This window comes from Nansenia antarctica (genome assembly GCF_963989245.1).
Source record: "Nansenia antarctica genome assembly, chromosome: 1".
Lineage (NCBI taxonomy): Eukaryota > Metazoa > Chordata > Actinopteri > Argentiniformes > Microstomatidae > Nansenia > Nansenia antarctica.
Genome location: NC_137674.1, coordinates 102,528,635 through 102,554,071, shown reverse-complemented (window position 1 = coordinate 102,554,071; position 25,437 = coordinate 102,528,635). Strand labels below are relative to the sequence as shown.

The 25,437-nt window shown below is 44.0% G+C and overlaps 1 protein-coding gene across 1 annotated transcript; it reads left to right on the top strand.

Annotated features, from left to right (window-relative positions):
* Positions 1 to 318: 318 nt before the first annotated feature.
* On the top strand, positions 319 to 24,106 carry LOC308159497 (coiled-coil domain-containing protein 6-like). Its single transcript, XM_080533295.1, has 9 exons — positions 319 to 585; positions 2,448 to 2,597; positions 6,937 to 7,065; positions 7,300 to 7,403; positions 7,633 to 7,793; positions 11,299 to 11,455; positions 12,307 to 12,407; positions 14,218 to 14,339; positions 23,037 to 24,106. The coding sequence occupies exons 1-9, from the start codon at positions 322 to 324 to the stop codon at positions 23,223 to 23,225; spliced, it is 1,377 nt and encodes a 458-aa protein (XP_080389421.1). The 5' UTR covers positions 319 to 321; the 3' UTR covers positions 23,226 to 24,106.
* Positions 24,107 to 25,437: the final 1,331 nt, after the last annotated feature.

The window sequence follows — 25,437 nt, the reverse complement described above, 5'->3', positions numbered from 1 at the left end:
GGACCAAGTCTGTCAAAATTAACAATAAATATATAGATACATAAATGAATGTATGAACAAATAAATGAATGAATACACACAGTATAACGAAATACATTTCTATATTTATTTATTCTTTTACGCATTCATTCTTTGTTTTCCACAGACTTGGTCCTCCATAGAGTACTGCCAATCTCCACCGGGTGTCGCTATTTTAACACGCGTTGTGCAAGGTCACATCGTATTGCCGTTCCACATTTCCCGTTCGCTGCTGCTTCGACCAAACAGACCCACTGCAGCTGCCGTCTCCTCCTCCCCTCAGTGCCAGACCGTCGCACCACCATGGCGGACAGCGCTAGCGAGAGCGACACCGACGGAGCGGGGAGCAGCTCGGCCACCCCCATGTCCACCTCCTCCTCCGCCACGACCAACTCGAGCAAGCCGGGCGTAGTCATCTCCCAGTTCCGACTGGAGGAGCTAACCAACCGTCTGGCCTCGCTACAGCAGGAGAACAAAGTGCTGAAGATCGAGCTGGAGACGTTCAAACTCAAGTGCAAAGCCCTGCAGGAGGAGAACCGGGACCTGCGTAAAGCCAGTGTCACCATTGTGAGTAACTGGTGGTTATTAAGCTAAGGTAGCTAAGCTAGAGCTACCGTAAAAGCTTTATCAAGCGAATCTCGCGAGATAAACTAACTGGCTACTCGGTTAAACAACGGCACGGTCTTTAGTTAGCCAGTTAACGTAGCTTATCTTTTTTGACGTTAGCACGTTAGGTGTTATTGTGGCGTTGCTAACGCCGTTGAAATAGGCTGTGTTCGGAATGGCATACTAGCATACTACTCATACTAGATATGACGTAGATTTTGAGTATGCAGTGCGTTCACACTGTTAGAGTATGTGACATTTGAGTATGCGAGAAATGTATACTAGATTTTCGGTCGGCTGGTATCGGCATACTTATTATGAATTTAGTAGGCAGTATGCAGTATATACTCATTGAGTATGCAGTATGCTAGTATGCCATTTCGAACACAGCCATAGTCACGGAGGGGGACGAGCAGTGTTGGTAGCTAGTTAGCTGTTATGTTGCTAGCTACCCCCGTTACACTTGCGAGACATTTGATATTGATCCAATTCCCACAACAAGACATGATATTTTACAGAGAGCAACACCACTCCCTCCCAGATAGGAGCTTGTTGTCTAACTAAGGTGGTTTAGCCGCTACCGACCGACTGGCTCGCCAGCCCAAAGGGGCCTGACTAATTCCTGGCTCGCCAGCCAAGGGGCCCTGACTAATTCCTGTAATGAAATAACGTCCGAACAACAATCAATGTTTACAAATATTATGGCACCCCCGTTATGTGGAATGTAAATGGTGCTAACTTTGATACATTCTTCTCCAGAGCCCCCCCCCCCCCCAACCAGTAAAAACAAACAAATACTGAATCACGAACGTCAAACTTTTCGTTTGTTTAGTGTTTACTTACTAACGTGACGTGGAATGGAAATGTAACCCTTTAATTGGCGAATTAAACTGACCCCCATTATAACTTCACAGCCCGCTAACGCTTATTGTGCTATTATTATTATTATTATTATTATTATTATTATTATTATGCTAGCTGTCTGCTTAGCTAGTCTGATGCTACCCCCCACTGTCAGGTGTTTAGCCCAACGATGACGTCATATGGTCGCATGCCTGATTACTTTAGCCAGCTAGTCTCACTTACAGAAGGTGGAACCGATCCCAAGGATGGAAAACATGTTGTAGCAACCTGGCCTTGGTACTAACTCTCTGGTTTTAGTTACTGTATCTTCTTCTGACTTGATGAGGAGACTTGGGGGTTTCCATTGTCCTTCTGTGCTTTCAACTAGCCTTTGCTTATCTACAATTTCAATTATTTCTTTAAAAGCCTAAGCTTTAGGACACTGTACTGTACCTGCTTTAGGATGCTAATACTTTATGTACGAGCTATGCATGATGGATAAGGAATTAGTACCAGAACTCTTAAGATTGAAATTACAATCCTGATCCTCAAAACAGTTGTACACCTGTTCTGGTATGGGGTTCAATGATGTTCAATGGCCTTGTTTCCCCTTTGGCTAAGTCTTGCCCCTTCCCCTCCTCCTCTGTCATTCTTCTTTCATCACAATCAGTCACTCCTCAGTTTTACTGCAATATCATTGAGTCATTTGCTGATGCAGGGTGGGGATTGCTGCTTCCCTTTTCGGCTGGCAGCCCTTAATGCTGCAGACCTACACTGTGTGTGTGGGTGTGTGTGTGTGTGTGTGTGTGTGTGTGTGTGTGTGTGTGTGTGTGTGTGTGTGTGTGTGTGTGTGTGCTGTTCTGCGTGAATGCATGCTTGGACAATAGCAATGCTTTTCAGCTTTAGGAATAGTGATATTGTTCAGCATTTTGTTCAGTCCTAAGCTTACGTTTGTGCTTTTTCTCTCTGTGTGACTGCAGCAAGCCAGGGCTGAGCAGGAGGAGGAGTTCATCAGTAACACCCTGTTTAAGAAGATCCAGGCCCTGCAGAAGGAGAAGGAGACCCTTGCCGTTAACTATGAGAAAGAGGAGGAATTTCTCACCAACGAATTGTCAAGGAAACTCATGCAGGTGAGTGATGCCTGGAAAAGATCAGGATCTAAGGCACTGTTTCCTTTTTTCAGTCATGTAACCCTTTAAAAGTGTGCAGAATCTCGAGTCACCCCAGTCTAAAATGTATTGAAAAACGTACGTTCTGCATCCGTCGATCCGACGATCAACACACACACACACACACACACACACACACACACACACACACACACACACACACACACACATCGTAAGTGGTTATTGAGAAAGAGGGTGTAAATGTGACTTCAATGGGAAAACTGAGACGATGCACACAACCGTCCTATTCTTGCAGGGATGGATGAGAGGCAGAACTGGTCCACAGCCCTCAGTCGCTCCCTGTACTCTTTCTTGATGTAAGTTAGACTTGAAAAGCTCAGTTCGCACAAATACGTCATAGAGAAGGGTAGCACAATTGCAATGGCGCTACTTGAAACTATTGGGTACTCCTTCTCCAATGATGTCCCAAACCATGTTTTGAAATTTAATTTTTAATGTGCTCTAATCTCCCCTGATCTCTGCCAGTTGTTCCTGTGCCAGCAGTGGCAAGTCTTTTTGAGCTTTCCAGTGCACATGAACTCCAAGGTCACGGACCCAGTCAAACTGTGCAAAAGATTTAGATAGAAAATAGTGACTAAATCTCTCGTCGAGAATTTTCAGATGATGACAGATAAGGTTAGAAAGTGTGCTGCTGTTTGAATGTTCCCTCCACAAGGGAAACATCTCAAGCCTGCCCTGTTTCACAAAGGAGCGCCAGAGTGTGAGCTGTGATGTGTGTGATCTGAAGCCACGCAATTTGTCCGACGAGGTGAGAAGATTTTCTTCTTTGCCTTGCACTTTAGAGCTGAGTTCATTGAGATGCCTAAAAATGTCGGCCAAGTATGCGAGTTTTGCGCACCATCTTGCATCTGCAATCAACTGCAGATACTGATGCAGTTCTTCCAACTTAATCCCTCCTGTTCGAGATACTCCGTTGTCACACAATAAATCTCCTCTCCAGTTGTTCTCTTAGTCATTGGTGGCAGAATAAAAAATTCTCTCTGATAATATCTCTGATATGGTCCCCGTCTACGAATCCAACATATAAGAGCTTAGCGTAACCACTGACATCTGTTGATTCGTCAACTTGGAAGGATAATTTCCCACTAGATTTTCCATAACCATGTCTTCAATATCTGCAGACATGTCATTGATTCACCTTCCAATTGTACAGACCAACAGCAGAACCTTTGCGGTTTCTTTTGCTGCTTGTGGGCCTAGCATTTTTTTTGACAATTGCTTTGCATGCTGGCAATATGACCGTCTCAGCAATCGTGTGTGGCTTCTTAGCCTTAGCTACTGTCTCGGCGACTAGATGGCTAGCCTCCTGTGCTTTCTCTGACACTTTTGCACACTTCATCACTTGCTCTTGTCAGTGGTGTTGACTTTTCAAACTAATAAAATACTCTGCACACTTGCTTGCTAGTGACGGATGGTTTCTTGTCAGGTGGCTTTTAAGTTTTCTCAGAACCATTGCTTGGTTTGACAATGTCATACCACATACCAGGCACATAGGGAGAGGGCATGATGGATCCCCGGGTAAAGATAAAACCATGCGACAAGTAGCTGTCATCGTACGTCTTTTCTTTGTCTTGCTGCTGGCCTCTACTACCCCCGCTGTTGAGCTACCACCTGATGATGAAGTTGATGGTTCAAATCCAGAGTTAGCCTCTTTTTTTGAAACCGTTCCATGCTTGTTCCATGTGCTTCCCGCAGCACTCTCATAATGCATCGCCAGGTAATGAAAAAAACACTAGAAGGCTGTTTACGTCATACGTTGACTCCGTTGTTGACGTTGTGACAAGGGGAAAGGGGCATGTGAGACACATTTTTATGATGTATGAGGCGGCTAATGATCTGCATTTACATGATAAGTTGCGTGACTATCGTTTTTTGGACTTTCGTCAATATATTTTGTTGGCACCCCTGACAAAGCCAGACAGCACCCCAGGGTGCCGCGGCACAGCGGTTGAGAAAAGCAGCTCTAAGGCATTTTACGTATGACAAATATGGTGATTGTGTGTGTGAGAACTCAAGTGTTTGTGTTTGGTATGCAGTGCCTGTCGACAGTTGTGGTTCTTGCCTCAAGGCATGGAGATGGAGTACATTATGGAATGACTTCATTACTGCTGCTGCTCTAAATTGCTCTCAGACATCTGTTATCAGGTATATTTGGTCGCTTTGGCAACTTACCATGTTTCCCGAAACACAACAACCTTTTGTTGTAGTACTGACTAATGGTTTGTTGATGTTTAAAGAACACAGTGTCTCACTAGGCCACGTGCATCTGTTTCGGCAGAAACAGGCAGTCTGGAGGCGTTCAGGCAGTCTGGAGGCGTTGGTGTTATCTGTCCTGCTCCCTAACATGAAACAGGCCTTCTCCGACTCTTTAACCCAGCGTCAACAGACAGCCCATAGCACATGATCTCCCCACCGAGTCTAGGGTGGTGTCTGGGAAAGGAGGAATGATGAGTATCATTTCTGTGACACTTTTGTAAACAAGAGACTTGTCTGGCCCCCCTTTTTTCCCCCCTTGAATTTGGACACTGAAGTGGCCTGACCAATGCTGGAACCACAATGCTAATGTGACTCATTGGGGATTTGATTTAGCGGTCTGTTTCAACAGTGGACAGCATGCATCAACGATGAATAATCCAAGCGAATAGCCTACCACTACTCTCAGGACAAGGCTGCCTCCTACAGATGTCCCCACTTTGGACTGTTATAAGGCATCTTGTTCACAACAATTAGCATGAATATCAGAGGTCTCGTCAGCCAAGTTTAGAAGTAAAATATTTTTTTATGTGACAGTTTCATGGGGCACCACACCTGAAGGTGTTATTCCTTTTGTGAAAAATCTGGTTGGGCGGCTGCACACACGACAATCTTCTCTGCTGTTTATGAAGCATCGTCTGTGGACAGATGAACCTGAACAGGTGTGTGTACATAACTTCATCTTAACAATAAGTAAGTAGCCTTGAGAACTGATGGTTCTCGAGCCTAATGGCCCTTAGGGCAAAAGCCTATGTTTCCATAGCGTGAGGCGGCATTTTTATAGTATTTGGTATGACTCGGCCGGTGATCGAACTCATGACCACCCAATCTCAGGGCGGACACTTTAACCACAAGGCCACTGAGCTGGTTCTTAACATTCTTAACAGTGATCTAACGATCTTAACAATGGATGTGTCATTTAATGATACCTCATGTACAGCTTCCTGTAGCCTGTTCAGGCCGGTTACTGCTTATGGAAATCATTCCCCCAATTTGGTTGTCGTCAAAGTCAGTGTTGATCATTTACATATGATTGAACTAAATGTTAATTTCCTTCTACTGAAAATGACAGATTTCTGTCTTTTTTTACTCAGATCAGTTCTCTCTTCCCCAACATTTTCGGTACCTGAAAGTAAACTTCAAATCTCAACCGATACCCATGCTTGATAGAGACATCAAGATTGATAGAGACAACTTTGCAGTATCTAGTAGCCTACATTGGATTAGTGTGCTTTGTTTGGTTGGTAGAATGTGTTGTTTGTTGTGGTTAGTGTGGTGACGATAGCGTTAGCCTAACTCTTGTATGTGGTATTCTTTTGTGTTAGTTTACTAATTCAGTTTTAGGCCTCGTGTCTGGCCTCTCTTTCTCCTGGGACTGAAATGTCAGATCTTTGTTTCTTCTGAATGACAATGCATTATGGCCTATACTATTATCCTGTTAGTCTCCCCATAAAACTGAACTGTAATCCGTGCTTTCATCCTAATGAGAACTGAAATCTATCACACCATGATCTAATTTTGTACCAGCCAGGAGCCACACCCTCTGTACTGGTAGACTGCCAAAGGTGGTTACTTTGGTTGCTTTTGGCAATCTCTCACTACGCCATTACACAACTGCATTCTTCTCAAAAGCAGGATGAAGAAACGGGCTGTTCCCAGCAAAACCCCATTTTGATCATGTGCACTTGTTTATGAACCCTATCCTCCGCCGTAGACTGAAGACCCATCTATTCAGGCTGCACCTTAATTCTCCCTCCCGAGACCTCTCCATCCACTGTACATCCCTCTGTACAGTTTCTTTACTGTAAATAATAAAAAAATTAAAAAAACGTAATTCTTCCTTCTTCTAGCATTATGACTATGACTGCGACTGCCAATGGCCCCTGGCCTGAGCATAGATAACTTTGGATGGATAGATTATTCACTTACAGCAAATGCATTTGGGTCTGCTAAATGCCAAAAATGTTAATGTCTGAAACAGTCACTCTCGTTGATCGTTGACTGGTCCCCTGTTTCCCCCCTCCAGTTACAACATGAGAAGGCTGAGCTGGAGCAGCACCTGGAGCAGGAGCAGGAGTTCCAGGTCAACAAGCTGATGAAGAAGATCAAGAAAATGGAGAACGACACTATATCCAAGCAGCTGACCTTGGAGCAGGTAGAGTGTGTTTTTCCCTATCATTCCGTATTCAGTTCCAGGTATTACAATGAGGCTATCGTCCGTTTTCTGTCTCGGCTGGTGCTCACCTACCAGCAGGTACAGTTGCCTAGCACGATGGCCTTGTAGCCTACGCGTGTTGGTGTTTGTGTAGGGGTGAAATATGCACTTGTCTGTGTATTAGGTTTTTCTTCTCTTGCTGAAAGTGTCTTTCTGTGTTCTCTGTATTTCCAGCTCAGGCGTGAGAAGATCGACCTTGAAAACACTTTAGAGCAAGAACAAGAAGCTCTTGTCAATAGACTCTGGAAACGTATGGACAAACTGGAGGCAGAGAAAAGGTTGGCCTTCGTTCCGTGTGATGACCGCATCCATAGAACAATGGAGGCTGATGGAGGTCAGACGTCGGATGATGGGCTCATTGTAGTGCATGGAATAGATCAGCCCGTCCTCCGATTACGACCTCTATCCGCCTCCCCAGATTTAGAATTCACAGTTCTGTTCCCTAATTGGCTGGTCAGTGACTTTGTGTTGACTGTTGACTTTCTCTGACGTGTCTTTGATTGACAGGATCCTTCAGGAGAAGTTGGACCAACCTGTGTCAGCCCCTCCCAGCCCCAGGGATGTTTCCATGGAGATCGACTCACCGGAGAACATGATGCGGCATATCCGCTTCCTGAAGAACGAGGTGGAGAGATTGAAGAAGAGCCTCCGCACCACCGAGCTGCAACGTGAGTGACATCAGAGTGACCTCATCAGAGGTTGACCGTGGTGGGGTTCAGATAGGCGCCAAACAAGACTGCTGACCAAACTGTTATGAGCCGGCCTGACGTCAGCCCAAAAACTACCACAGCTTTGTCGTCTAGGGGAATAGCTTCATGAAATCTAATCTACCTAGACCTAGTGTTATGTCATAGAGCATTCATACTGCCTTACTGTTTACTAAAAGTATACTACATACTAGGGGTGCAACGGTTCAGTTGGCCCACGGTTTGGTATGAACCTCGGTTTGTGGGTCACGGTTTCGGTTCCGTTTCGGTACGTGTTTTGTGCATAAAAATGCTCCTTTTTTCTTTTTCTTTTTTTTTTACTGTTACTTTCCTTTTTTTTGCTTATACCGTATTTTCCGCACTATAAGGCGCACCGGATTATAAGGCGCACCTTCAATGAATGGCTTATTTTAGAATTGTTTTCATACACAAGGCGCACCGGATTATAAGGCGCACCGGATTATAAGGCGCATAGAATAGATACTGCAGTCAAACGTTTGACTGGGGTTGCGTTACGCCCAAGCTCCACCTACTGCGTTGCGTCACCTCTCCATCGGTGTTGTGTCAACTTCCCGTTGTCCAAGCTCCACCTGAGCGTTGTCACCATCAACGTTCTACCTGCTCCACTGTCAAAAATATATATTTTTCCACCTCAAGTATCAGCCGTTCGTCATCCATTTTTGCAACAAGCGTCAAGGACCTGCGGTGATTCACAGGTGACTCGCGTGAATAGCAATTCGCAATAGCTGCAACCACGAGATATAGAGTAGTTAGCTACAAGCATTTTCAATCTGCTATTATCTCTATTAGTGGATTAACCGCTGTGGTGATTTAACAGCTGATAAAAATACATCAAGTAGACTACAAACAGAGCAAAACAACACCAGAAAACAACCAATAGGCTATACAATTATAACCAACAACCAATATGTGACAGCTCCTGGTGAAATGTGCAACGTACTTTTTCAGTTTTTACACATGCTTAAACTACAGATTGTAAGCTTTCAAATGATGTGTCATACATTCAAATCAGAGAAAGATTGAACACGACAGGCGTATTTGAATGTTGGTTCATCTCAAACACTGAATGGGAGAAAAGTGAATCTGACCAAACCACAACAAACGCTGCTAGCGGCTAACAGTTAACAAAACACATCGCTACGAAGGTCTAAACTGTATTTTAATAACATGACAACATACTGGGAGAACATCGACATGCTAAAAACACATAACTACACATAACTAGATGAACACACAGTTCTTGCTTTTGAACACGAGCTAAAACGAAAGTATGTTTACAAATCAACCCTCCCTTACCGGTAGCCTCCGGCAAACGAGAATAATGAATCCAATACACAAATGATAAGTGTTTAGTGATCGTTAAACTGTTGTTTATTATATCGAGTGGGTACTTTAAAACTTCAAGTTGAAAGCACCAAGAATCTCACTTTGTTCCCTCGGAAACTCTGTTTAGTCTTCTTTACTTCTTGTGGTGTGGGACTGTGAGTAAGCACAACACCGGTGTTTACTGATTACCGTAATGCTGCAAGCGGTGTGAGTGTCCGAATTGAACAGTTGGGTGAGTACGGCATCCATTCAGAGCACATGATAGCATAACAATAGCATAGCATTCGCGGAGATTCCAAGATGGCGGCCGTCGTTTACTGATTACCGTAATGCTGCAAGCGGTGCGGCTTTGTAGTTTACCAGTCGTACTGAAACATTTTATTATTATTAAAAAAAAAATATTGGTCATGTAATTTTTACATTTTGATCCATATATAAGGCGCACCGGATTATAAGGCGCACTGTCGTTTGTTTTGTTTTTTTGGGACTTTTAAGTGCGCCTTATAGTGCGGAAAATACGGTACTTGCAACTTTAAGATTCAGACACATTCCAGTATATGACTGGTATATTGTATAATATAAAAAATATAAATATATGTATGTTCTGAACTCCGCTCGCAATGAACAAACATTTGAACAAGAAGCAACTGCATTCCAGACAAACCCGACCTCCGACTTTCAATGGAACACAGCATAAACCGAAAAACTGACGTTCACTAGGGCGTATTGAACCGTGTTCTTACTGATTAGTGTGCAGTGATACTACATGGAAAGACGATTTAACTAGACCCCTTTTTTGCCTTTTTTGGTAAATTTCATATACTGAAAAACCTAAAGCCATTTAGCAGACGCCTTTATCCAAAGCGACTTACAATTGCGAATTACAGGGACATTCCCCCTGGAGTAACTGAGGGCTAAGTGCCTTACTCAAGGGCACACTAGTAGTGGTGTGGTTTCAGGCGGGATTTGAACTCACAACCTTCCGATCACAAGTCCAACTCACTATCCACTAGACCACCACTACCCCTACCTTCTACCAAAACACACTCATTCAGTAGACCATAATCAAGCTTTGTTGAACCCTCTTTATAAGCCATGTCCAGATCTGTCATCCCAGAGCTGTGATAATAATCTTAACCTGACCTAGCCATCCTCAGAGAAACCCTTCATCTAGTTTGGGAAAAGAGGAGAGCCCTGTGATCTATGTTTTTTAACCACTAGAGGGCGCTATGATACCAGTCTAGTCCAAGCTCTACTGGATGGGGGCAATGGGTGAACACATTGATGAAATCAGACTTGGTTACCTCATAAACCTCTCTGTTATTAGAGACGTGTCTTGACATAACCTTGTTCAACTCAGGCTTTCTTAGTTTGGAAAGAAATGTGGAAATCCTTTGCACAAAGGAGCTACAAAGGTGTGGACATCCGTTTGAAGCCTTAAACTAAAGCTCTAAAAAACAGTTTTTCCTTCAGGTTTTCTTCCAGTTTCTTCAATGTTGCAAGATAGCATAGAAAACAACTCTATGCAAAATAGTCTTAGCTGGTCGCAAAAGGGTTAGAGTTAGCGATGCTCAACAACAACCAACCATTCTACGGGCATGTTGGGTGGCGGCTTCTTGGAATGTAACATCCAATGAAATTGAAAGCACATTCTCACATCGCTCCGTCCAGTTCAATCCAACCCAGATCTGCTAATCTGACATTCTCCAGACCTCCCAATGGAGTTGTGAGAACAATATGATTTGGAGGCATGGCTACATGAGACTAGCCTTGACCTAGTTTAACCACGAAGATCGAGTTACTTGGAAACTTGACCAAAACACGTTTCTGCTGAAATTGCAGTTCTGAAGAAATGATGACAAGCTAAGTCAAAACAACCGATTAGAGCATAATAATTTAAAGTGGTGCCTTTTAAGGGATCATTAGGCAAGCAGTTTTTTTTAGAAGGAATAAGCAGATTAGTTCTAGGATGTTGTTTGACTTGAAATGTTAACAATCACAGTCGGAATTCAAATCCCTATAAATTCACTGCTGTATCATGGCTCATTACAGTACTATGGGCCAAGCGTTTTTGTTTTAGATTTTTCTAACTTTGAACGACCTGTGATGACCCCCTCAGACACAGAGAAGCGGGCACAGTACATCGAGGAGGAGCGGCACATGCGGGAGGAGAACATCCGTCTGCAGAGGAAGCTGCAGAGAGAGATGGAGCGCAGGGAAGCCCTGTGCAGGCAGCTGTCCGAGAGTGAGTCCAGTCTGGAGATGGACGACGAGAGGTACGGATGACACCACACACCTTTGACCTCGACTCTCCCACGCTGCCGGCCCACTCAATTTACCACCTGAACCTGCCCTACCCTGACTTTAACCTCCCATCCTGCCCGATCCTTATCTCAAGCTCTCACCTAACCAACTTTAACTCGGCCCTAACCTTGCCCTGCCCTACCCTGCCAAACCCAGCGCTACCTTGACTTTAACGTCCCACCCTGTCCTATCCTGCCCCATCCTTACCTCGACCTCTCACCCTAACCCAACTTTAACTCCACCCTAACCTTTCCCTGTCTAACCCTGCCCGGCCCTACCCGTTCTAACCCTGTCTAACCCCATCACTCTAAAACCATGCCGTAGTCAATACCAGTACACGCTGCTTTAGGGTCACTGTAGTCTCCTTTCCAGACGCCTCTGCCCAGAAGTGTGAAAGATCGGTCAAACTTGGCCTTCATTAAGCCAATAGAAAGAGTGTCACAAACAGCCCATAGCCATTGGCTTTACTTCCGCATCAATCGCCACCACACACGTTTCTGATTCAGAGGTACGCCTCGCAGCCGTGTGATTCGCTGAAATTAAATAACCCATTATTATTACTCACTATATTCCAACCACAATCTCACTTCCTCAAAATGTCATGGCGCCGTATCCCAATCAGCAGCTACCATCTCAGTCTGTAATCATTGCAACATTTTCGGAGGGTGTGATATTCAAATATTAGATTTTGTTGTTATTATCAATCCGATAAAGGGCATTGTGTTTCCTCCGTGTATGACATGTGAAATAAAGTCTGATTAAACTGTGGTCCTCTCTCTCTCTCTCTCTCTCTTTCTCTCTCTCTCTCTCCCCCTCTCCTCAGGTACTTCAACGAGATGTCAGCACAGGGCCTGCGAGCCAGGACAGTGTCCAGTCCCATCCCCTACACCCCCTCCCCCAGCTCCAGCCGACCCATATCACCTGGTACGTACTGGAACACCTTGGCCTATGTCCAGCCAGACGCCCAGACTGAAACACCCTGTGTTATGAAGTTGGATTATATCACTAGGGGGAAGGAAATAAGGAAACCCCAGTCAATAGAAGAGAACCTTTGATCTCAGGAACACATAGTTCTATAATAAAGTGTGATATGAAAAGGTGTGTTCTTTTACATTAAGTTAATAATTAAAATCGAAAAACATTGTATCAAGCTTGGAATCAGCAATTCACTGTCCCAGTTTCAGGTCTGTAAGGTCAGGTCAGTCAGGACAATCCACCTGTTATTGTCTGTGAATATTTAAACAAGAGTTTGTAAAAGGGTTGGCCGGTGAGCGTTGGCCCGCACAGAACCCTTGCTCTTTGAGCTTCTAACCCTAGCCATTAAATCATAGTATTTTTCCTGAAGATGTCAGACATCTTCGTCATGTTCTTAAAATGTGCCTCTTTTGGAGACATGTCTAGCCTGTAGCAAGTTCCTGTGAGCATTCATAGGACTTCCTGTTAGAAACTGAGATCCTGCAACGCCCGTGGTCAGTTGTCATGGCGCCTCCTTAGTGACCATAATTCATGTTACCAGATCAGAAGGACTTGAGCAACATCCGATGTTCAACATTTTTCCTTTCGGATGAGCTTTGTAATATTTTTTGTGGAATGTAAACCTTATTGTAACCGAAATAGATGTCCTCAGATGTGGAATTTTCTGAATTGCTCTCTGACTTCAAGGACTGCAGTCCCAGGGGAGGCTAGTGGAGGTAGAAATCATAGGGCGGGCCAAATACTGTTCCGCGGTCCGTTCCATGCATTACAATGAGCCCGTCCTCTGATTTCTACCTCCACCAGCATCCCCAGGGTTCTTCAAAACCTCTTAAGAATATTGATTTATTTTTTGTAACCATGGAAGGTGAAAGACTGAAGGATTACTATGAGCACACACAGACAATACAGGTGCCCCTGAGGACTACTTTAACGGTGCCACCATTACAACACTAAGAGACAAACCACTGTCAACGCATCCTATTCTAACTGAGCCTATCGTCTTTCAGAATAGCAGCGTCAGACATCGTGTCCGCTCTGAAGCATTAAAAGTATAAAGATGTGCCCTCGCACAGCCAATAAGACGGTAATAGGGTTTGATAAGAGACCATTATGATCATTTGTCTCCATTAAGGCCTGACTGTCTGCAGCGCCCGACAGCGGCAGACGTCACAAGTTAGCGTTAGTGTGGACTGATAGCCCTGTCAGGCATGGAATGATGGCTCTGTCAGGCATGGCCCTAGAAACGCTGAGCAGGCCGCGTTACCTGGCTACCCAGACTTAGCTGTGTGATCTCTGGCGTGCGTTCAGTTTAAAGTGTTGACCAGATGTGGAAATGTGGTGAGTGTGTAAACCCAAACACCCCTGAAACGTCTGTCTGTCTGTGAGAGTGGATCCAGGGCTTAGAATGAGTTTGAACAGCGGGCAAAGTTATAGATGGGCAGACAGATGGAAAATAAACTACTAGTTTTGCTGCCAAATCTTAGGAAAAATGTCTAGGTTTTCTTTTTAAGTTTCCTCAACTTGTATGGGCAATGAGCAGGAAGACATGAAATTTGGCATGTGGAAAAGCCATTGAAATCTGTTATACAGGCTTTAATTAATGGGCCTAAAGAGAATTGCTCGTGGGGGTCTTTTGCTCCCAACAACAAAACGCTGATATGATCACGTGCCAGTGGATGGCCTAAGGATGAGCTCATGACATGTACCATGTGTATCCTAGAGAGCCGCAACACTCATGACCTCTCCCCTCTCCTTCCAGGTCTGTCGTATGCCAGTCACACAGTTGGTTTCACCCCCCCGGCCACCCTGTCCAGAGCGGCCATCTCCCACTACAACCCTCCCGCCCTGCACGTCCACGGAGGCTCCTCCCACGCCGTAGCGGTGAGTCCTGCCAGACAACGTTTCTACCCAGAATATTTGAACAATGATGGAGCTTGATTGCTTTATCAAAACCAGCCTGCGTTTATTGATGTCATAATGTGCTAAATACAGCTTAAGTGGATGCCGCTTAAACTTTCGCTTTTATCAATAGGATAGTTACTCAGCCATTACTAAATATCAGTTTCATTTGCTCTAAATGGACTGACTTATATACCGCCTTTATCCAAAGCGCATTACAAAGGCCTCTCATTCACCCATTCACACACACATTCACACACCAATGGCGGCAAGCTACCATGCAAGGCGCCAGCCTGCTCACTGGGAGCAATTTGGGGTTCAGTGTCTTGCCCAAGGACACTTCGACATGTGGCCAGCCGGGGTTCGAACCGCCGATCTGCCAACCTTGCGATCATTAGACGGCGGCTCTACCTCCTGCGCCACAGCCGCCCCAGTAAAGTATTTACATAGCGGTGCATCCAAGTGGACATGGTGACGGAGCGGCCCTGTTACATTCTTTGCGGAGTCCCCTGCAGCCAATGGGGAGACCCAGTCTTTTAACAAACAACCAAATCAGTTGACTCTGAGGAAGATGCGAGTCGAAATGTCAGTCACCCTTTTCCTCTGCAATAAACGTGCCGACTATACGAGTGCTCCAGTGTCTTACTTTGGGTAGTCTAATAGAAGTGCCCCAGGTAATCGTTTCGCAGCCAAATCAGTTCAAATCTGCCTCAGAACTATACTCTACCTCAGGGGTCGGCAATAGGCGGCCCGCGGGCCATTGCTGGCCCATCACTAATAATATTTGGCCCAGCAGAATATTTGGAGAATCCACTTTTTTTTTTTTTTTTTTTTTTTTTTTTACAATATCCGACCGACAGTCCCACATATAGCGCCTATAATGTCCGAATAGAGAATCTACCTCCACCTGAATAATGCTTATTGTACTTTTATCCATGTTGAGAGTGAATGACACAGGGACAGACAATCAGGCAGCGGGGTGCACCGAAGCGCACTGACGTTGAACCCCTCATAGTGAATCATAAGTAGGTGGACAACGTGTAGTGCTGAAATAGCCGTGTGTGGTTTGAAAAAAATAACACCAGCTCAGTAAATAATTCAAACGTAATGTTTACGTATATGTGACTGCAACACACATATGAACAGTAACAAAGCAAATTCAGTTTAATATTCTGAAAAACATTGACAACAAAATCGGTGAAAAAAAGAAAAGAAAGAAAAGTAATCCGCTTATGCGAGGGGTGGTGGTGCATAGGCCTATGCTCCTGAAACGACAGAGCAAACACGCTATTAGGGATAATAATTACAATGAGCCATTCATTCAAAATATACAAAATACAATTAGGTTATTAAATACAATAACGACAGGCTTGGTACTCACTTAATGTGAAAAGTGGCATCTCCCATCGGTCAGTATTTGCTTGATATCTGGTTATATGGACGTCACTTTAATCCGCAGGCAGTTCTCAAGTTTTTTTTTGCATCAATCGATTCCTCTCGTGCGTCTTTATCACATTCATTGAGGAAAAGGACGACTCGCATGTATAGAAAGGGAACATTGTGAGCACGGAAGATGTGAGTCTCACAACGGCTTTGCGTTGATGAAACCAGGTAGGATGAACATTATAGTTCGCTGTCCATTCCTCTTTAAATGCCCTGTTTTCACCGTCAACTTTCCTCTTTAGACCTTTGGAGAGTGACATGATGTTTCTCTTGCTAGTTAGCAGGTTAAATGTTTAGCTAACTTCACCCGACACGCAAACAACCAATCCAATAATAATGTGACCTTGTCTGGGAGGAGGGGGGAATCATTCAGAATGAAAGTATGTTAAATAATTATTAGAATAAGCTAGGCTGCGCTACATCGTCAGTCCACACATTTATTATTCAAAACTATGGAAAAGGGTGAAACTACGTTTCAACGTTGTTGAGAATCACAACACAAACTTGCTAGTCAAGCCAAAATACTGCAACGTAATGGATTGGACTGCTACCTAGTTAACTACAACACTACTTTACATTGTTACCTAGTTAACTACAACACTACTTTACATTGTTACCTAGTTAACTACAACACTACTTTACATTGTTACCTAGTTAACTACAACACTACTTTACATTGTTACCTAGTTAACTACAACACTACTTTACATTGTTACCTAGTTAACTAGAACACTACTTTACATTGTTACCTAGTTAACTAGAACACTACTTTACATTGTTACCTAGTTAACTAGAACACTACTTTACATTGTTACCTAGTTAACTACAACACTACTTTACATTGTTACCTAGTTAACTACAACACTACTTTACATTGTTACCTAGTTAACTACAACACTACTTTACATTGTTACCTAGTTAACTACAACACTACTTTACATTGTTAGCAGGCTCACAAAACAAGCTGTGTTAGTTGACTAGCGATGTGTACATTTTTCGAAAGAAAAGTCAAAGCATTAGAATGTGTCACATTTTTTAACAATCAATTACTTATGAATGAATTAATGGAATGAATGAATGGTCTTTATTGTCATTGCTACAGTACAGGTACCAAACAACGAAATTTAGGAGGGGTGGCTCCCCTGGTGTTAGAAAAAAAAAAAAAAAAAAAAAATAATCGGGCCCGCCATCTAGTGGCTCAAAAAAAATTGGCCCGAGGCCAAACCTAATTGCTGACCCCTGCTCTACCTTATTCACACTACTGAGCTGAACCGAGCTGAGTTAAGCTAAACTGAGCTGTGCTGTTACGCATCCACCATAACCGAGTTGAAGTGGTAAACGTCACTCCAAGTTGAAATGCCCCCACCCCAGCCATCCACTTTGCAAACTTTTTGGGGGGTGTAGCTGGTTAACATGGGTGTTTCAGAGTGCAGTTACGTGTGCTGGCATTACAAAGGAGGAGGAGACTCTTGTGAGCGAGAAAGCGATACTGTGGTACTAGTTGCTGTAACAGCGCTGGAAGGGTCTTGGCTCAAAACACAATGCCCTTTTGCTCTACATATCAAAGGGTATGTGCATTGATCTTAGCTGTGAGTCAGTGATAGTGAAGCATTGATCTCCTATGAAATCATTGAAAAGGGTCAGAGTAACCCCATTGGTCTTTTATGATGTATTCCTAAGTGTATCTAATCTCATGTATCACATACTGTTTGTTGGGTATTAAACCATAAATCACCTGTGTCCCTGATCTTACATAACCAGCCTGTATGGAATTTACATTAGGCCCACATTCAGAAGGTATCAATTGAATTTATTGAAGTCAATAAATCAATAAACAGGATGTGTTGTGGCCAACTCATCAGATTGGGATGGTGTGTCACCACCTTCAAGGGCAAGAATTGTGTTTGTGCGAGCGGGCCGGCCGGCCGGCACCTTGCATGGTAGCTTGCCGCCATCGGTGGGTGAATGTGTGTGTGAATGGGTGAATGAGAGGCCATTCTAAAGCACTTTGGAATAAGGCGCTATATAAGTGCAGTCCATTTACCATCCATTTCATGGTGCCTGTGTTGAGGTCACCTGGTGGCAGTGTTGCCACAGTTACTTTGAAAAAGTATTCTGATTACTGATTACTGATTACTCCTTTAAAAAGTAATCTAGTTACTTTACTGATTACTTGATTTAAAAAGTAACTAAGTTAGATTACTAGTTACTTTTTTAGTTACTATTGGCAGCTGCCTAGGCACCCGACCCCCCCCCCCCCCCCCCCGCAACATAAAAATGAAAACTGGTTTTGCCAAAACTCACTTTATTTTAACAGTAACTTAAATTACATAATTAAACTTTAAACAATAACTTAAAACAACAAAATAAAGAGTCTTTCTTTGCCTCACCCAACATAAATACTTGTTTTTAAACAATAAAATAAATATAATCTTTATTTAACACAGTAACTAGCAAGGAGTGGTTTCACAAAACCTAAAACCTACCCTGACCATTCAGATATGATCCTAATATAATCCTAATCCTAAACTGGGTGAGTCTGAGTTTATCAATGAAGAGTGAACTCAGCTGTCAAGACTGGAAGGAGGCCATGAACACGCTATGGAGGCCATGAACACGCTATGGAGGCCATGAACACGCTATGGAGGCCATGAACACACTATGAGTGAAACAGTGGAAAGGGGCGAGTAAACCAGTGGTTGTATCTCATTAACAGAAGCTTCTCAAACCTCTTGTCAGAAAGTCTGTTCCTTCTAGGCGTGAGCACCAAACCTCCCAGACTAAAGAGCCGCTCTACAGGAGCGCTAGATGGGGTTGGAGTGTTATACTTCAAGAAAATGTTCTTAATGTTTGGATACTGATTCAGAATCTGAAGCTCATGCCCTGACCTCAAGTAGTCCATGACTTCCTTTTCTGCCGAGTAGGTCTCCTCTGGCTCCGCCTCAAAAGCAAAAAAGTCCATCTCGCCTTGGTTGGCAGTCGTGGTGGGTACACTGGCAGGGCTCTGTGCTGCAGGAGCAGTTTTGCGACATTCTGCTGTGAGAAGCTCCTTTACTTGCTCCCTCCTACCTTCATCTCTCAGCCATCGGAGTTTGAATTTTGGACAACTAGCAGCTGCGAGAAGGGCATCTTTGTTGTCCAGCACACTGGCAAAACGAGTCTGGATAGCCTGAAAGATATAATTTGATATGTTTATTATTATCTAGTTGTAGCCTATAAGGTCTATTATTTATACCTTTATTTACTAATTATGTATGCAATTAGTTTGTGCAACTGACAACCTACATACTGCAGTATGGTGTGACTCTGCTCCATGTTCATGAATAGTGCAATGAAAATGTATTTATTTATCTTTAAGATGGAACAACATAGCATACCTGCACTATGGCATCTGGAAGGCCTGCAGTCATCTTGGATAGGGTGTCTTTCACAGCAAGGGTCTTCTGCATCAGGACTTCAAGTGTGGGCAGTAAAGTCCCATACGGACAGTCACCTTGTAGGATATCCAGTGCTATAGTTAGAGGCTTCATGACGGTACAGTACTCATGCAGGTACTGGTACTCCTGGTCTTTGAAGCACTTCACTCCCAGCTTGTTGCACAGAGTAGTCAGCTCATTCATGGGGATTTCTGCGATTCTCTTTATGGCTTCGTAAAAGGAATTCCACCTTGTGGATGTCGGTACCAGGAGCTTTCTTTTGTTAACCTCCTCCACCGTTTCTGACGCAACGGTAGATCGGCTTGCTTTCGTCCAGAGAGCTGTGCATTTTGCTGTGCTGCTCCTATACACAGCCTTGCTCTCTGGTTTGGAAGTGATGTACTTCTCCACATCACTTGTAGAAATAAGGTTGAGGGTATGTGAAGCACACCTTTGGTGCGGGGGAAGAATCAGCTGGCCATCACTATCATCCTCAGCTGATAGGATTTCTGACACATCTAAAAAAGTGACATCATCCGTGGCCTCCTCCACCGTCTCATCATCGGACTCTGTGACAGCAGGCTGATAGACTTGAAATGCCTTGACAAAGTTAGATCCATTATCTGTCACTGTTGCTACTACTTTGTTGATTAGTCCATATGAAGAGTGAATGTTTTCGATTTCTGCACCAATAACATCATACGTGTGTCTACCGCGGATTCTCCTACACGCCAATGCAGCCTTGTTGCGGTCTAATGTGGATCTACTAATCCAGTGGAGCGTTACTCCCATATAGCTCCTATTGTTAGCTGTCCAAATGTCCGCTGTAGTTGACACATAGTCGACCTCGTTCAGCGCAGCCTTCAGATGTTTTTCCATCTCTGCATACTCCTTCTCCAAGTACGAAGAAAAAGATGTTCTGTGAGGTAGCTCGGCATTGGTAGTAGTGGGGATCTTGTTAATGATGGCACGGAAAGAGGGCGAGTCAACTGTGTTTATGGGCAGCATTTCCTCTACAACATACCGCCCGACCAATTTATTCAACTCTCCCACACTTACAGGTTGTGATTTTGTAGGCCTACTGAAGTCCAGCTTTTGTTGCTTGAGCGGTGTGGGACCTCCCGCAGAAGTCGAGGCCGCGGTCTCTGGGACTTTCTCCGCGAGCTTGACTGTGCTGTGCAGAGATTCCAAATGTTTCTTTAAATTTGATGTTGTGGTTTTACCACAGGACAATATTTTCTTTCCAGCACAGAGTGTACAACGAACATTTATGTTCTTGTCATCCTTTGCTGACACAAACTCAAAATAATCCCTATATTTCCAGCTATTTAACGCATATCTCTGTTCTCGCTCCATTATACGCTTCTGTTTACACTGTGCAATCAGCGTGGTGATACACGTGAGCGATTCTGCTGCACCTCGTGTTGAAAACGTGATCACTGACGTCACTCCCCAAGACGCGAGAAAAGCAATAAATGTTTGTTTACTATCGAACATTACAAAGAAATACTGCATTTAGCCTAAGTTATGAGGTAGTAACGCAATAGTAACGCACAGTCACTCGAATAAGTAACTTTAATCAGATTACTGATTTGGAAATAGTATCGCGATAGAATACTCGTTACTGGGAAAAGTAATCAGATTAGAGTATCGCGATACTTAGTATCGCGTTACCGGCATCACTGCCTGGTGGCGATGTCTCTGGTGTTCCCCCTGATCAGTCCAGTCTGCCCCAGTTCCCTGCTCTCCTTCCATTCCCCTCATTACCACAGGCTTTAAGAAATCCCATTCTCCTTCCCTGTCAGCCTGGCCTCTCTTTGGTCCCGTCACAGTCACTGGCGGCTGGCTGGTACAGTAAAGTCATTAATTAGTTCTCTTAACACTAGAACAGCCATGGGTGGGATCATTTGACCTCGATCAAATTTCAGGACCCTCCTTTCATTGTTTTTCCTAGATATGTGCGTTCTACCACCCAGTATCCTTACATTTTCAAAATCACATGATAAACTAGTATAAAGCTATTTTGCAGTTTTTCTGTGTGTAAATAGCAGCTTCCCATTCTAAAGACTATGGTCATTTGACCCCCGAGGCGGCTCTGATAGTAGGTAAAATAGGCACGGCTGTTTTTTTTATATACATTTTTAAATATTATTTGTCTCTAAAACTCTTAACTAATGTGTGTTCCTTTATTACAGAGGCATCTCCTTCATGTCAGTTTGTCATGTTTGTGGTCTGTTAGACCTTTGATCTCAGAACCATCAGTTACCGTACTGTACCCTACCATTCCTCATTCCATTCTATGGAAAACAATGACCCGGTCTCTGATTTCTGCCTTCAGCAGCCTCTTCTTCCCTTGGGCTATATTGATTCGGATCGGGCTCAGAAATAAATTTCCGAGTAGAACGTCCGATGACACGGAACCATGACCGGCTGCTGCTGGTGCCTCGGGCGACAGGGATTGGGGGGGGGGGGGGGGGTGTAGTAGTAATGTCAACATCCTCTCACCGTAGAGAGCAGAAAGCACCTGTTCCATGTGGCTATGGAAACCATAGCACCTGTTAACCAACACTTCCTCCAGTGTGATTGAGTGCAGTGCAGGGCAGTTAGATAAAGGAGTGCACCCTCGTCCACCTCCTCGTCCACCTCCACCTCCTGTCATGAAGCACTGGGACCACCCAGCAGTTGAAACAGGTTCCAGTCCACACTGGAGTCAGGCTCTGAGAGAGATTACTGTGTCAGTGAGAATGTTCTCTTTCTTCTTCTTCTTTTTTCCCCGCTTTCTTTCTACTGACATTTGACTTCTGTCTGAGTCATGGTGGCCTAGGGGGGGGGATAGTGAGTTGGACTGGTGATCAAAAGGTCATGAGTTCAAATTCCACCTGGGAACACCACCACTAGTGTGCCCTTGAGTAAGGTGCTTAGCGCTAAATTACTCCAGGAAGACTGCCCCTGTAATCTCTAATTGTAAATCGCTTTGGATTAAAGTGTCTGCTAAATGGTCAAAATGTAAATGTAAACTTCTTTCTCGGCTTACTGTACAGTCGACATGAGGAGATGTCACTGGCTTTTTTCTTTCTTTCACTTGAGTATCTCTGTCTTGTCATGGGAACAATTTGTGACATCATAAATGTATCGCATCAGTGGGACCAACATTATCTAGTGATGCAGAAATGTCCAGCTCTACATGTAGGTCATTTAGCAGAAGCGTTTATCCAAAAGTGACTTCAAAAAACTACGGGGGGGGGGGTTGGTGACCATCCTGACAGTGTTGTGTCTAGTGTGTTGGTTTTGGGAGATGATTATAACCTAGAGCCCATGATACAGACAGACAGAGGAATTGGCTTGAACAGGTCCATATTCCAGGACCAGGCTGGTTATTGTGCCAGAGGTCCCAGAGCCCGTCAATGTTGGTCTGAGTGGTTGTGACAGGCCGACAACAGGCCAGCCACCCATACAGCCATCAAAGCCTTGGTCTGTTCACCAGGGCCCTGCCACAGCCAGTATTTGAGTCACCAAATACTCGTGCCAGAGAGGCCTTCTGTCCATGAAGAGTGTTTGATGGTGTTCCATTTCACACACTAAGCTCTTGAGAGAGAGGATTCTTTGTTTGTGGGTTTTTTGGATAGGAATTGGCTGTTTAATCAACCTAATAAATCAACCCATTGCCAGGCCTATGGTGGAAGGCCTTCTGTTCGCCATAGAATGGTTGATGGTGTTCCATTTCAAACACTAAAGGTGTATTTGTTTCACTTGACTGTTTAATGAAGTTTCTCCTCTCTCCCTCTCTCTCTCTCCTCCCTTTTTTTTTTTTTTAATACAGAGGCCCTCTCCGAGAAGAAGCACCAGCCCCGACAAATTCAAACGTCCGACACCACCGCCCTCCCCCAATACGCACTCCGGGGCGCTGCCACTGCACCCGCTCCCCCCGCCGGCCCAGCCAATGGTCCAGTCCATGTCATCCCCGGCAGCTATGTCGCAGCAGGCGGCGCATCCCCCCTCCCAGCCTTAACACGTGTGCTACGCCATTGCTACACTACTTCCGCAGCGAGGAAGTCAACTCCACACAGCAAGTTTGTATGAGCCGGCAGAGGACCTGGAGCAGCACAGAGGTGTTAGCTCTCTGAGGATTGGACTGACTTTAACTGCGCTTCTGGGATTTGTAGGCCGATATCCGTTCACCTTGTCTTGTTGTATATGTATGTTGTTTTTGCTTGGGACTGTTGCCGATTTGGAATGGTTGTTGTGGCACTAACAGCACTTATGATAACATGATGGGTCTTGTGGTGGCTTTTGTTGGTTGGACGTGTTGGATCCCTGCCATGCCTACAATATCACATTGAATGGCAGTATTGTGCACCCCCCCCCCACTCCCCTTATCTGAAACAACTTAAGCAATTGCCTCCCAGTAAAAATCTTAAAGTTGCCTCCCAGTAAAAGAAAGCTCAACTTTAGGAGCAACTCATTTATAGGGCATTGAACAGAGGACGCTAGTGCTGATGTTTGTTGATGTGTTTTTTTTTGTTTTTGTTTAAATAATTTTAATGCCACACTGCTCGTCAAAAAAAATAAAATAAAAAGACAACAAGGAGGACGTATGGATGGACACTGGTACATAAACCACAGATAAATGTCGCCTTTTGAGGTGTTAAAATGTAGTCTGAGGTGTTACAATGTAGTCATGTACTCAAGTTTCTCTCTCTCTCTTTCTCTTTCTCTCTCTCTTTCTCTCTTTCTCTTTCTCTCTCTCTCTCTCTCTCTCTCTCTGGTGTAGTTCTAAAAGCTTCGATCATCCCTATGGATATTCCTCATCAGAAAAACATAATACTCTTTACACACTAAATATACATACTGATATAACATTCTAAATGAATGGTACTGTTGAACTAAATTTCTATGTATGATTAAAAGCTCTTGAGAAGATGACTGATCTGTGTGTGTGTTGTTTTTGGTACTGTGTGTTTGATGTCTTTAATATTTTCCGTTCTTGTTTTCGGTGGGGGGGAAACTAGGGGGACGTGACTAACCAGCAAACTAATGTTCTGAATTGGTTAAAATGTGGTTATGGTGTTTTATTTCTTCCCCCCAAAATATTTTTGTTTAGTTGAGTGCATGTCATGCAATGTATTGATGCTTCCCCATATTTAAAGTTGTAGCAGAATTTCGATATCGATATTGGCCAAATATTGTACATTTCTAGTGACGTAAGGAAATGTCTTATTTTCACCTATAACCTGCCAACTCCTTCTTTCCTGTATGAGTCATCATGAGTCAGTTCATTCCACATTCCATTCCATGCATTAAAATGCATCAAAATGAGCCTGTCCTCCATTGTCTACCTCCTCCAGGTGGACAACATGCCTCAAGCAGGCGCGTCAAGCAGGCGCGTTCCTGTCTAAGTGTGAGATTTCCTGTCTCATGCCTTTGGTACCGGATAGCCCCGAGGTGAGTTTCACAAGGTGCACAAGTTTAACCCAATGGCCCTGTGCTCCAAGCACTAATGGATGTCTAATAAACTAACTGATCCACTGGGATATGTTGAAATATATTTCAATATTATTACAATTCATGGCCCTTTGATTTTCCTTGTTTTTGGTTTTGTCCTGTTTTTATTAGTGCCTGCCTCCTGCTGTCCTAAAAACAGATATTGAGTTCCGGGAGAGGGTGATGGAGGTAGAAATCGGAGGATGGGCCTATTGTCATGAGTGGAATGAAACACATGCCATTCCATGCATTACAATGAGCCTGTCCTCTGATTTCTGCTTCCACTGCTGAGTTCCAATGTTCTGGTGTTTTCTTCGTAGCCTCAGCTAAGGAAGAGTAATCCAACCTTACACTCTGGCTTCAGTCAAATGCTGGCCAGTGACTACACTGTTCCCAACATCAGAACCACACACTACTCTATAATCCTCTCTCCCTTCTGACCGTTGTGCATGTGATACTAGATTAATAAGAAGAAAAAAAACTTGCTGAGCATTCCCCCTCCCAGCCCTTCGCACCCTCAACTGATGTTAATCTTACAAAAAAATATTTCTTCTTAAGCAGCTCTCTCAATAGTCCTCGCCCTCTGGCTGTGCGCCCATACCCGAAACATCAAACCTACCTGGTTTGGACTGGTTCTAGCCAGTTTGAGGAAGGGCACTACATGACTCCACTCTCCAGGACGATTAATGTTAGAAACTTATATAATGTGAGCGCCTTAACCCCGGCAAAGGCGAGGAATG